The sequence below is a fragment of the Temnothorax americanus genome, unplaced genomic scaffold (genome assembly GCF_048541705.1).
Source record: "Temnothorax americanus isolate GAGA-0224 unplaced genomic scaffold, ASM4854170v1 Scaffold28, whole genome shotgun sequence".
In the NCBI taxonomy this organism is placed as follows: Eukaryota; Metazoa; Arthropoda; class Insecta; order Hymenoptera; family Formicidae; genus Temnothorax; species Temnothorax americanus.
Genome location: NW_027509421.1, coordinates 1977576 through 1991325, shown reverse-complemented (window position 1 = coordinate 1991325; position 13750 = coordinate 1977576). Strand labels below are relative to the sequence as shown.

General features: G+C 33.9%; 1 protein-coding gene across 4 annotated transcripts in view; it reads right to left on the bottom strand.

The window, feature by feature from the left end:
• Positions 1-569: 569 nt before the first annotated feature.
• The window catches only part of Sit (stuck in traffic), a 62512-nt gene continuing 49331 nt past the window's right edge, over positions 570-13750 (bottom strand). For 2 of the 4 annotated variants that reach the window (XM_077409967.1, XM_077409965.1), the window contains exons 2-6: positions 5733-5840; positions 4920-5191; positions 4449-4632; positions 4195-4316; positions 570-4052 (exon numbers count right to left, since the gene is read on the bottom strand). In XM_077409967.1, coding sequence (XP_077266093.1) covers positions 3789-4052; positions 4195-4316; positions 4449-4632; positions 4920-5191; positions 5733-5829 — 939 coding nt within the window. In that variant the 5' untranslated portion in view covers positions 5830-5840 and the 3' untranslated portion in view covers positions 570-3788. Of the gene's footprint in view, positions 4053-4194; positions 4317-4448; positions 4633-4919; positions 5192-5732; positions 5841-6848; positions 7146-7236; positions 7459-7576; positions 7689-13009; positions 13245-13750 lie in introns of those variants that run through there. The other 2 variants (XM_077409966.1, XM_077409968.1) reach the window with 2 other exon arrangements.

Below are 13750 nucleotides of genomic sequence, written 5' to 3'. Positions count from 1 at the left end.
ATTACATATTTTAAATAATTTAGACAAAATATGAACAACATGAAATATAACAAAAGAAGAAACTTATATAAGAACGATATAAAATTTCATAAAGGCACATAGCAAACACGAAGACATGGGCAACGTGTACGTATGATACAAATTGTATGAAAAATTCAACATCTTATGTCATTAATTACAATTGCCTTATCTGATATACACTTCTATAGTGAAGTTGTACAAATATTGGGTTACATTTTTCCATAGACGTATACATATATACATATAATAGACTGAACATTATCATTGGAGAGCTGTAGGCAAGATTTAACATTCTAAATTTAAGAAGATATATGCTTACTAAGATGCTTTCCTTGTCTCCCCATCAACTACACAATTAAACAAGGAAAGCATCCCAGTAAGCATATCTCTGTCTTTTAGATCTTGTCTACAGCTTTCCAATGACAATGTTTAGTTTATTATAAACTATGCATTTTTTACGGTAACTATGTTTATTATTTTCTCAAATAAGCAAAAGTCAAATTTTGCGAAAATTTTGTTAAAAGTTAAAATAAACAGTTACAACAATGTGTCATAATAATGATATACTTTTATTCTACAACAAAAATTACACGCATAATATATAATACAAGATTGCGGTTGACATAATTAGTCATCTATCCAAGTGAGGTCGTAGCATTTAAGCAATCGACCTTATAGTTCTGGAACTGCAATTCTTTGAAATCGAATAATTTCGAAATTAAAAGAAATACAGCAACTGATAATTATTTACATTAAGAATCCCCCATTTCAGTATTTCCAAAGCATAAACTGTACGCCAAACCTTACGCATATTTTATTCCAAGATATATTGAAATTGTTATAAAATTATTATTAAAATATAAAATGAGATGAAGATGAAAAGAAGAAAGAAGAAAGATAAGAAATTATGAGACATTTTATGAAGCACTCAGCAATTGACGCAAATTAGCAAGCAAACTTAAACCCATTGGATTTAATTAATCATTATTTTTGATATTAACGCTTTATTACAGCGTGCATCCAAAATTGATTTTCCTCGTTTAGATTAAACATTTATTTTTTTTAATTTGCATTAAAATTTATTTTCAATTTTTATATAAAAAATTAAGATTTAAAAAATGTAATAATCGCAATCTATTGCAGCGCCACGTACTTTTATTATCAAAGTGATATAAACAATGAGATAAAAAACTTCTTTAATAAACTAAGCATCTAATTATAAGTTTTATTAAATATTTTTGAAAAAGTATATATTAATTCTAGGAGTTTAAGTAAACAATTTTATAACATAAATTTTTGAAATAAATTAGTAGATAATATACATTTTTATAGAAAAAGATTTGATATCAAAATTTGTAAAGTGTAGAAAAAATGAACATGTATTGCTAAAAAAAGTCTAATCATAAAAATATAAATGTTAATTGAGCCACAAGAAACTATCAACTTTTGGATACCTCGAACTTGTTCGAACTTACCTAAATAATATCTAATCTTACAAATTAAATATGTATATTCAGTTATGTATAGTTTCTCATTTAAAAAACAGCTCTGACAAAGAAATATTATCCTTGAATTGCTTTTTTCTGTTTTCGTAACTACGTTCAATTAATTGACATATTTAAAGTTTATGAATATTGTTAATATCACGTACCTATATGTATATCATTGTTATCTTATTCAAAATGACGATTAGTCATATATACTCCTTGTCTTTATAACGACGTCTACAACTGTTTGACATACAGATTTGATTATTGACTTGTTCCGAACACATTTGACGCGTAACTTGGAAAACTACTATTCGAAATCTTGAACGCACATGTTGTATACCGCGCATATATTCATTATGTACACCTGATGACATCTAATGAAGATATTCTCAGCAGAATTCTAAATTATTTTCTCTTTCGAGCGTCTTTTATCAATAGAGAAAACTTAAGTAATAATCTCAAGTTTAAAATTTTTTGTTTTTCGTATTTGTGATTTTGAAAACACTTTTAACAGTTATAGCTACAATTTTGTTGGTTTTATGAATAATTTAAAATTTTATGAATACTTTTTATTTAAAAACGGTATATTTTATATATCTTAGAAATATATCTGTTTGTCTATACGGTAATAATAATATAATAGTTTATTAATAAGAGTTTATTGCTAGACAAGAAAAAAAAATTTTCTAGGAAAAAAATGCAATATAAGATAAAAAAAAATATATTACACATATTTATATATATAAGAGTATCTCCAATAAACCTCATCATCGTGTTGCATCAAACATCACACATGTCAAAATAGCAAAACATAAATCATTGCACTATTCTTAGAAGTAATGCGTTTAATTCACAAATTTTAATGAACGGTTTCATCCTACCTCCCATATTGGTATTATGAACTATCGATTGCGCATTTTAAACAGTGCTCAAAATACGTAAAAGAATACAGAGATAGAATGTACCGTCCAATTGCAAAATGACAATTGAGGAAAGTTTTACATTATTGTAAATTTGAAAATATCTCTCTAAATTCTTTCATTAATACACATAAGCAATTAATTTACGCATTAATTAATAATACCATTCTAGTATACCGTGATTGCGTCTAATCGTGTGATTAATCACAAGATACGTCGCTTATGTCATACATAAGGTACAAAACTATTAACTTCTCGTCACAGTGATCCACTCGTTTCTATTCGTACCCTCCTCACGATAAACCGCAATTTAATTCGCGATTATACCTTTACAACTAAATCTGTATAATCCTACAAGCGACTATCGCGCGCGTTGTTAATTAATATACTTACTACTGTAAAGCTATTAAACCTACCACGTAGTTTTTTAAAAACGGAGATTATGACAATAGTGTTTTAAGTGAACATTTCTCGGTATGTAATATCCTCTGCATTCCATGAAAAATGTGGCAGTTCGATTTTCTGAATAATTAATTTTCTGAAACCTCTCATTCATGAAATTCCTCAATATTGTTGCATAAAAATAATATTATTGTACTTCATATAACAATGACACGAGTGATACGAAGTGTTACGCATTCCGCGAAAAACAATCTTTTCATGTAACAATGAAAATTTTATGATATTGATTATTTAGAATTTGATGACATATAAATCATAAATCATAGATCATAAGCCATAAGTCATAAGAGATAAAATATTGTTTTGTGCATTTCGAAAATGCAGGACCAGGTATAATTTATTTTTAATCTAAAAAATCTGCGGTTTCAAAATCGTAAATTTTTAACCGTAATTAAACTTTGTCAACAGGCTGCAAGATATTCCGTATCATTTAAAATTATTAATATATAAATAATATAAATAGAGGCAAACAGAATGCAATAACCTTTTCATTATTTCTCCACTTAAATCACCATATATAAAATGCGACGATTTAAGTATCCTACACGCTAATTATATGCATGCATTGTATTCTCGAAGACTTAGCTGTTCGATATAACTCCGTTATCGTACAAGAAGATACGTAATGAATGGATCGCTTCCGTTTGTATAAAAGGCTTGAAAATTCAACCGTTGAATAGTCAGATGTGTTCAGTTTGCGCAAATGTCCGGTCGCCTCTGCGTTTTGGTTTACGTTGTCTTTTTTACGGCGCGTTGAACGTTCCCCAGCGTGGAACGTTCCGCAGCCGTAATACGTCGGCTAGATTAGCGGGTTAGAGACTGCGGTGCGATTCAAGTGAAATGGTAGTGACCGTCTCATTGCGATCGCATCGTCTCTTTCCTCGGCTGTACCCGTTTAGTCGCTTTTCCCTTTTCCGTTCGGTATCTTGTGGCTGGTCACTTTCTCCACGGCACCGTTCGCTTTGGTCGAGTTCTGAATCGACGGCGGCGCTGCGCCGTCGTTTTCCTTCTTGGAAGCATAAGCATTATTGTAGAAGGCCGAAAACAGGAAATAGAAGAACATCGCGTTCGGCAGCACCAGAACGACCGACCATTTCGGATAGTCGCAATCGTAGAACAGCAATAGGCAGCTGTGTATAAAGGCGATACAGAATTGGGTCTGTTGAACAAAGATAGAAACAATCAGTTAATTGTGGATTAAATAATTTGTTAAGATAAAATGATTGGTGAAAATTGTAAAAGAAAATGGCAGTCTTGGAAAGCAGATTCATCGATTAAATGTCGATTTATTTGCTCCGTACCATTTGTAGGTTGGTAATGTATTTCTTCCACCAGAGATACCGTTTATGCTGATGGTGAGGTAGCAATGCTGCCAGTAGATAATAAGTGTACATGATGATGTGCACGAAGCTATTTATAATTCCTGTAAAGAAAGTATACATGTTGAATCCACATATATGATCTCGATCCGATTGAAGCCGGCGAACATGTACAAGTAACATTACCAGAAAAGAAGAAATTCGATGCATTATATTACTTATTTATTTTAACGTACCTACAAAGACGCCATGGCCACCGGGATAATACTTCGTAGCGCCCCACGATATCATTGGCATCACGGTATGATGGTACATGTGAAGAAATGTGATTTGCTTCTCCTTCTTGCGCAATACGAAGAACACCGTGTCGAGGAGCTCTGTGAGTTTCGCCAGAAAATAAATGTAAACGTCTCTCGCGACCTAAAACAAATATCGCGCAAGCGGATGAAGATATAATTAGCAGACATTCCATTCCGTTCTCTCTTTCTGTCGCGCTAGAAAAATTTAATTACAATATTCGCATTGTCTCGAACGAATAAAAATATTTTACATTCAAGCCGGGATGATAATAAAGTAGCATATGTATAATATATAACGTTCTTTCAAGTTATGAACGAAACAAATGTCGAGGGTAAATTGTTAGCTAATTGAGAACTCGGTGAAAACTTAGGGATACATTTAATATGCACAAGAGAATATTTACATACTCTTAGAGCATACGGCGCGTACGAAAAATCCACCGGTTCGCATGTCAAGCTGTAATTATGGAGGAATATGGCTTCCATGCCTTCGTTAAATAGCCATGTGCTAAGAAGAATCTGCAAAAAGTTATAAACGACTAGAGTGTTTTTTAGTTGGAACGGCTTTCGATGTTCCATGTTTCTCGGACCCCATGACAATACGAAATAGAGGTAGCCGATCAAAAGGCTAAGGCCGGGTACAGGTGACGATATGAGAAACCAGTCCCTAGTTCGAGGATCTGAAAAAAATTTATATGCAATAAAATACTTATGGAAATTGAACGCCTGTCTTTTTTTATTTGAATTTCGTGCTCGGTTTTATTAATGCACATTAATATAAAGCCAATATGTAGATTATTTGAATGAAAACTAGCTAAATAAATTTTTAAATTAAATTATTTAAAACAATGAGACAAAACAAAGGCAATTTGATGTAAGGCTTATGTTTTCAATCAAATTGTTTTATTATAAATTCTGTTTTGTACACTGTTTATTGTCTCCTGATTTTTTTTAAATAGATTTCCATATTGTAATTCTAAATTACATGTTTATAATTAGCTATGCTGGTGGTACAAAATTAATAAGTGGAAGTACATTACATACAACAAAGTTACATTATCGTCGAAAGTTATGGAAATTAAAGGCTATAATAAAGTAAGAGAAATCATAATTACAGTGTTAATCAAATAAAAAGAAGTATATAAAATCAGAATTCTAATAGTCAAATAAGAAGATCAGAATCTTTTTTTAAGTGTAATTTCATCTGTAACATAAGCTTACCTGATAAATCGTGGAACAGAAATTGCCAGTATCGCACTACGGAGTTGTTGTAGATGTTGGACATTTTGTCGATCGTTGGCGGCGCGGTGATGTTCATTGGAAAGTCAACTGGAAACACCATTTTATGAGTTTATTTATTTTGCAGATATTAAGTTCTCCAGCTGTCATATAATAAAGTGATTTGATTATACTTTTATTCACTCAAAAGTTGAATATAGAGAAGAATACATGCCAGTAACATCTATTTAAAGAAAAGAGTCTACACTTTGGTTTCCGAGATAAATGCAATAAATATGGAATAATTGACGCATGCATGCGGTTTCGAGAGAAGTTTAAAGTCACGTCGTACGTACAAATTACTAACAAAGTTTATTATAAACCGCATATCTGCGGCGCTTATACATTCGCGCAAAGAAAAAGGAATTTCAGCTTTTATATCATCGTTAAACTCGCGAGGCCCTAATTGGGTTAACGTGGCGTTCCCTTGCGCAAGATGCGCGATTTACCGATTGCTGAAATCTGCATCCTTTCGATAAATCTGCGCCTGAACCGGTTCGCAAGTGTCTAGAACGATTCGATATGGTCAGAACTCAAAACGACAGGCACAACAACCCATTCATTTTCGCAGCCTCTAATAATAGGTCGCATTGCTACTTGCTCAATGCAACACCGTTAGAAAAATACGTGTAATCATGTATGTTTAACATAATAGACATCGTTTTCTTTTTTTTTTTATGATATCGAGAACGACAACGGATTTATTTAACTGTGCATCGACCACTTCGCGTGCGTCAATCAATCTTGGCGTTACTTGATAAACGAGTTCCTTTCGGATTTAAAAAAAAAACAGTACTACAAAATATTTTTTAAATAAGATATTCACGTGTTTATCTACCGATTGATACATCTTACAAATGCGATTGTATCAATTTTTTTTTAAACTCTCTTTAAAAATATACAATTTAATTCATTTACTTTTCTATTTATTTTGTGTACATTAACATACGTATATTCACACTCCATGTTGCATTACTATCGTTTTGCCCATATAATTACTACGAACAAATCTGTAATTGTTTGTTATCGAAAAACTGCAAACGACATGCCATTCCATACCATTAAAAATGATACTCCGTGATATTTCCCTACGATCGTCATCTCGGTACGTGCAACGGTTTAATAATGCTCTCCCACGATTAAATCGGATTTCCGTCAGTGCCGACACACTTTCGTACTTGCAGCCCGACGTACGTACAGCTCCTTCTGATTATTAGTGTTATTAGTACCATTATCCGCCTCGGATAACAGAAAACCGCGACCACTGTAAACACGTACGACTTTCCACGCGGCGGAACCAAGTGGAACCACTGCCGGTGCGAGCGACGGCCGACTGACTGCACGCCTGACTTTTCACTAGAGAGTGAGAGGAGGCAAAAAAAAAAGACTGACGTGATTATCGTGGTCGTTCGGCGATTAAAAGCGATTAGCTAATCAAGCTACCAACCTGGTATAGCTACCAACATCTCGATCAAGTACAATTAGGTATACTACGATCGATCTTCCCCGTTAGAGAAGGCTTGTCCCTCAGATGTCTGTACGCAATGAATTTTCAGAGGATGGGGAGACGTCGTCTTAAAATTTTTTTCCAACTCTCCAGCCACGACTTTTTTTCACGGTCTAGTCGCGACTTACGAAAATCGTGGAATCATAAAATTTTACCTTGTTTCTGTTTCGCAAAACCAAACATTACATCAATTATATAATGGCTCCCGGGAGATCGGTCGTTCTTACGAAACGTTCTTCACTTTAGGATATAGATAATCACTTTCAATCATCGAACTTACATGTCTCGACAGTTTAGCTTCACAAACTTATTGTTAGACTTCGCTTCCACCGTCACATTTATCCGATTTAATTTTGTACTCTTTCTTTTCCTCTCGTCTCATAATCTGTTAACTGCAAATTATGAACAATTCTCGTAAACACTCGCTTTTAAAATCACTTTACGCAGATAATAATTAACATAGAAAGTAATTATGTTAAAGTGATTATGTACTATAAGTAATCATGAATAAGTAATAAATAATTATACGGAACTGGAAGCTATGAAAAACGTTACGGTCTCTGTTATTATACTTGTGTGTGTGTGTGTGTGTGTGTGTTCTACAGTTCTTTTACAAATATGCATTATAAATTTATGTATAACGTACTAACTAAATTAGAAACGTACAATTTCGCTTTTATCTCATTGAATTGTCACATTTCACGCCAAATTCTCCTCACGCGATCACTTTTCTAATTTGACTGCTAGTTTTATGTTCTGGAATGGTAACGCAAATTGAATCGGCAAAAACATTATCGGAAATATGACGAGCGGAATCAAATGGTAACTTTTATAAATAATTAAATACGCAAAAAATTGATTACATTTGGCGGGCAAATTGTCAATGTAAAAATATATTTATTTTATTCAAGTTACGCAACTCATGTGGTGCATATCAAACTATACGCTTCTCCCATTACCATTGCAATTACCGTAATTTAAAATGCGGAGATAAACATCTCGAACTGCTGGGTTTGATGCACTTAAATTTATACAACTAACAATCATTTTCGCATACACGAAAAGAGCATATATACCATTGCGCAATGTACATTTTAGATATCCCTCTATTATCGGTATCTCGCATTTACACTTCGTTGATGCAGGAATCAACTCTCGTCAGGTTTTACATAATAAACCGCTAACGCTGTCCACCCCCCTCCCCTCCGCCGTTATCTTTTGTCTTCCAACGATATACACGACCTACTCGGCTGAAACCAACAATTGCTTCAGGACCATGCAAATGACCGCTAATAAATTCACCTTGCGAAACACGCCGTCGCGGCGATTTGTCCTTTTAACGGCAATTGCGACGTACCATCCACTCGTTTAGAGTATTCATGTCCGTATTGGTACACGCGTCTATCACACATGTTCCTCGGCACCGCGCGTCGCGTGCATCACACGCACGTTCCTATCGCCCATCAAGGGTCCGTAATGGTCCCGACCGCAGTTTCACCTAACTATTGCGACACGTATTTCCTTCGTTGTTTCGCTTTTCCCGCGTACCGCTTGGCAGTCGTTCCGATTTATCCCTCTCTCTCTCTGCCTCGTTCGTTTGTCGCACACTTCGCCGACGAATAATACAAATACATTGCTCGTCTTTCTCCTCGCTTTCTTCTTTAATGTCGCAATTCAATAATTCATTTATGATTTGCATAATTGAACGCTATACACGTCCTGAGATTGTGCCTTATTTCAGCATTCTATCTCTTATTATGCCTATGATGACTGGCAAATTAGAGTTGGGACATAATATATTACGCTATCATCACTGATCTTCATGCAAATTATATTTATTCCGTGTCGACCGATGAGTCACTCAGAGAAATTAATTGTCTCTCCGAAATTTTATACCAAAATTATTCTACCAAATATAAAAGTTATCCATCAAGAATGTTTAAACTATATACTTCTCTTTAACAATTTTGGTTAATTAAAAATAAATGATTACAGACGATTTTTCTTGCTTCTGTTGATCTTTCCTGAATGATTGATCTTTCTGCAATTCTGACCTGATCTTTGTGTAGATGTAACCGTTTAAGTTTATAAATAAAAATCGACTTCTATTAGGTGTAATGTACACAAGTGTAAATTATATCAATGTACACGAATAAATTATAGCAGCAGTATCAATGAGCAATTATGCGTTCATGGTCTTATACTAGCGGATCGTGTTGCCAACGTTCATGGTCATTGACAACAGGTTGTCTTAGATTGAATACTGATATACGAATGTTCATGAAACATTACACCTAAAATTATTAGGTACAGCAAATTATATTAAACTATTTTAATATAAACTAAATATGATATAAGCTGATTATAATATACATAAAACTAATGTTACACCAAATGATATCAAAATTCCGAAAGAGAATTTTCAGAATCGCCCGGAAAAAAATCGTCACAAAGCAGAAGAAATAAATAACATAAAAAATAAACACAGAAAGCAAAAACTGATTAATTCTTAGATTGATTTCCTGAAAAACTAGAAAACTTTAAGTCACACTGGAATTCTCTTGACGTAGAATTGTTAAAGTAACTCTATATTTTAGTTAAATAATAAAGTAATTTTATGGTACAAAAATATATATATTAGCTTGTATATTTAATCATTCTTTTAATTTAATTCGTCAAATTGTAAATTTAGTGCAACAATGCGATAATTAAATAAATATTGTAACAATAACACGGAATACCGCTAATGCAAAATGTAAAGAAAACATGTTGAATAAAGGGACGAAAATTTCAATTTCACCAACTGGAATTTTCAATCATCCGGACAAGTAATGCACGTTAGAGTTTGCGAATGTGTGTCACGGGGAGCTTTACCGGCTCCTCTTCCTGTCCGGTGCGCGTTTCTGTGCCACGTTGATCCGGAGGGCTCGAATACCGGTTCGCCAAGTAAGTCATGCACCTTTCGCTCATAGAACGCGTTTGCTCTGTCTGCCGCGACGCGAGTTTACTGACCAGCGATGTACTCAGGGACGGTCTGTGGAATCCACTTGCAACAGCATGCAGGAAATCGCGCAATATTTTATCTGCCGATAATGATCGCCGCGATTTCGATCTTAATAACTATCAGCTCATTGTATAGATATCTCCGTGAAAATAGCGCTGTAACAAAGTAAAGAAAGAACTCGTGCGACTTTTTGCATTTTGCCGTATCACACTATTATCGGCTATTTGCTAAGTAACGCTTGACTAATTCATAATCGGTGAGTCTAACGAGCGCGGGGAAAAAATGCTCCACCTTCCACTTGACGCACGACTACCAATTCAAATACACGATTATTTCATCTTAATTCCTGCATGCTTAAGATATCAAATACTAATTATTCAATCTCAGTCAGTGTAATTAAATTTAACAGTTTAAATCTAACTGGTATTTCTAAATTGCGCACACCGAACGCTATTGAGAAGTTAAGAATAAGTCTTGAGCCTTTTATTACGCAAAGGCTATTATTACCTTATAAGACAATCTTAAGTTAATCTTAGGATAATCTCAGAATAAAGATGTGTCCCTCTCCGTTGTTCTCGCTCTCTCCCACTCACACATCTAAATTCTACATGACCTTTTTTTTTCCACGTACTTAAGCTCGTTTACTTTACGCAAACTCTTTCGACAGCGTCCCATTGTACCGAGCATTTTTAACGTTTTATTAATAATTCTCTCTCTTTTTCTCTCTTTCTCTTTCTACGTACTAACGTCTTTAGATAGAGGTGCTTAAACGCGCGCGATTTCATCGCCACTTGCACAGTGACACTTCGGCAGTATTGCGTTTATGGCAATATGGCAGTAATGCGTTATGCTGTAATTTCACGGCCGTAAAGTCGGTCATCGTCAACAATTTATCTCGAAAAGATAAATTAGGATCGAAGAATAATCAAATGATTTATCGTTAATTACAGTTCTCATTGTGCAATATCATTTCCAAGGTTTACGAGGCGCTTAAACGAAACGGCATTTCTTCTCGCACTATAATTGGCCTTTAATGATCAGATAAAGGAACACACTTGAAAAAAACCGTCTATCGAAAATTATATCGGGAACTTCGACATTGCAATCTAAGAAAAACTCATGCAACGGATAATTGCCGCTGTCATACACGCAAAAGTCATCGATACCGACCTTATTTTCGTGACAGCGCGATTACCAAATTACATAGAGATCGCAATCTTTCAGTTGCAGAAGCGGTGAATGGAAAAGCGCAATAACGCTCACACGCTGCAATTTTATGACGAAGGAAAGACATAAAGAATGGCGTGGTCTACAGTATCGTAAAAAAGAAAGAAGATAAAGCCGCGGTGAGAACGTTGATCGTAAAAACGATCCTTGCAAATCAGGCAGAACTTGACACAGAATAATAAATCTAGAAAAAAAATTAATTTATTAATGCAATTGATTTCAGCTGTTAACAAAATTAGCGTAATTTATACATTTTAACAAATTTACACAAAAAGAAATATGATTGTTCCTATCAAAGTGAAATAATTTGTAACTAATTTTTTTCCTCTGAATGTTTAATTGACTTAAAATACGATCTAACGTAATTATTTGCGCGTTAAAGCTGGTATAAGCAATGTTAAGTAGCAGTTCCTGGTAAATGGAAAAACGATGGAGAAATTGGTTGCACAACGAAGTCGTATTCGCAAAGTATTCACCGTTTTAGTTGTCTTGTTCAAAATCCTACTCGCGCAGTGAGCCGATTGTCTGACAATGAAATATTGGATAGTACAGAAATTATTATTTCATATAAAAATAGAGTTTCTATCGAATATTAAATAGTAATAAGGTACATATTTTCTTATAAATTTGAGACGGTACAAATTTAAGAATTTTTCAAGGCGTTTTTATTTCACATATAAGTTACAGTTATATAAAAACTAAGTTAACGTTTTATTCGATAAAAGAGTACTCAATGATAGAATATAGGCTAAACATTATTCTGACTCTTTTAACTCTGTCTAACCTTGTCATGAATAAATTAAAATATATTATGAGAAAGTGATGCATCGCATATACTTGTTCATGTAATACTCTTTAAATATGTTGCACATTAAATAATACTCAAAATTATTACTTAAATATCATCATTTAAGAAAACATATTTGCTTGTAAGTCCAAATTTGCATTTCTGTATTATTTTAAATTTAATTGCTTTATCAGTTTAAATTCAATTTGCATTACTCATTTGCATTGCTGTACAAAATTGCGTGTTATGCAATTTTTTTATATATTTCCATACGTTACGTTAATAACAGAAATTTATATATTTCTCGTGATATTAAAAGGACATTTAAAGTATTATTTATTAACAATTACGCGATGTGCCGGATATGGAAAAGGTCATTCATGTTATTTGCATTATTCGCGGTAGTTTTTTAGAACTCCGTCAATCCGATTTTTTTAATTATTTAAATATTATTCCTGCCGCGTAATCAAGACCTTTTGCTCGGATATGATACGCGTTATTATATATTGATTCTCTTTGGTCTGAATATTTCTTAAATTGCGCAATTTTTACGTTTTATTTTGCAGAATTCGAATTTTCATGTATAACGAATAACGCTTCGTTTTAATGCGAATACCTGCATGCGCGCGGCTCTCGCGATCTCGCGATATCAACCTTGCGACCACGTACTTTCAGGATCACTTATGCTGTCTTACCAGTTAAGTCGACCAACGTAACAACGTGTCATTGATTTCCTGCTACGCTTTCTTCCCGTCGGCCATTTCACCGTCAATATATATTGTATATGTATATATACATATATACAACTATACGAAAGTTCACGTGCAATAGAGCAAATGGGTATTCGCGACATTCATGCACGCAATCGCGTGCGTGCACGCGTGCGAGGGATAGGCGCGACCGTCTGGTGTGCATGGCTGGACATGCCGTTATGGAGGCGATTGTCACTGACAGTGAAACGAACCTGCGACCTCCTGTATAGGTACATGATTATTCATCATATTCGCTTTAGAATTGCATTGTCGAGGAAAAATATTTAAATCAGCTGTATAAAGTAGCTTAATAATTGGCAATTCTCACGATTGAAACTTCTGTGAAAAGCAGGAAATGCTTTTTCGCAAATCATGATAATAACAATGACAGATAACATATAATTTTGTATGTATTAAAGATAAATTAACTGGTAGCTGGCGACAATTTTAACCGCGGATAAATTTATTTCTCCGCAAGCAGTCCCGCCGCTATCGGTAATATTAAACCTGTTAGAAACACAGGCATGCACACATTCGACCTTTAATTCTTTATTTTGTATCAAGTTCCGAAATTTTTTCAGAATATTATTAATATCACTTGCTGTTGCTTATTAATTGGTTTATATACGTAAAGCAACTTCTATCTTTTTATCGAATATAAAAGCGCCATGAGGCGTATATGAA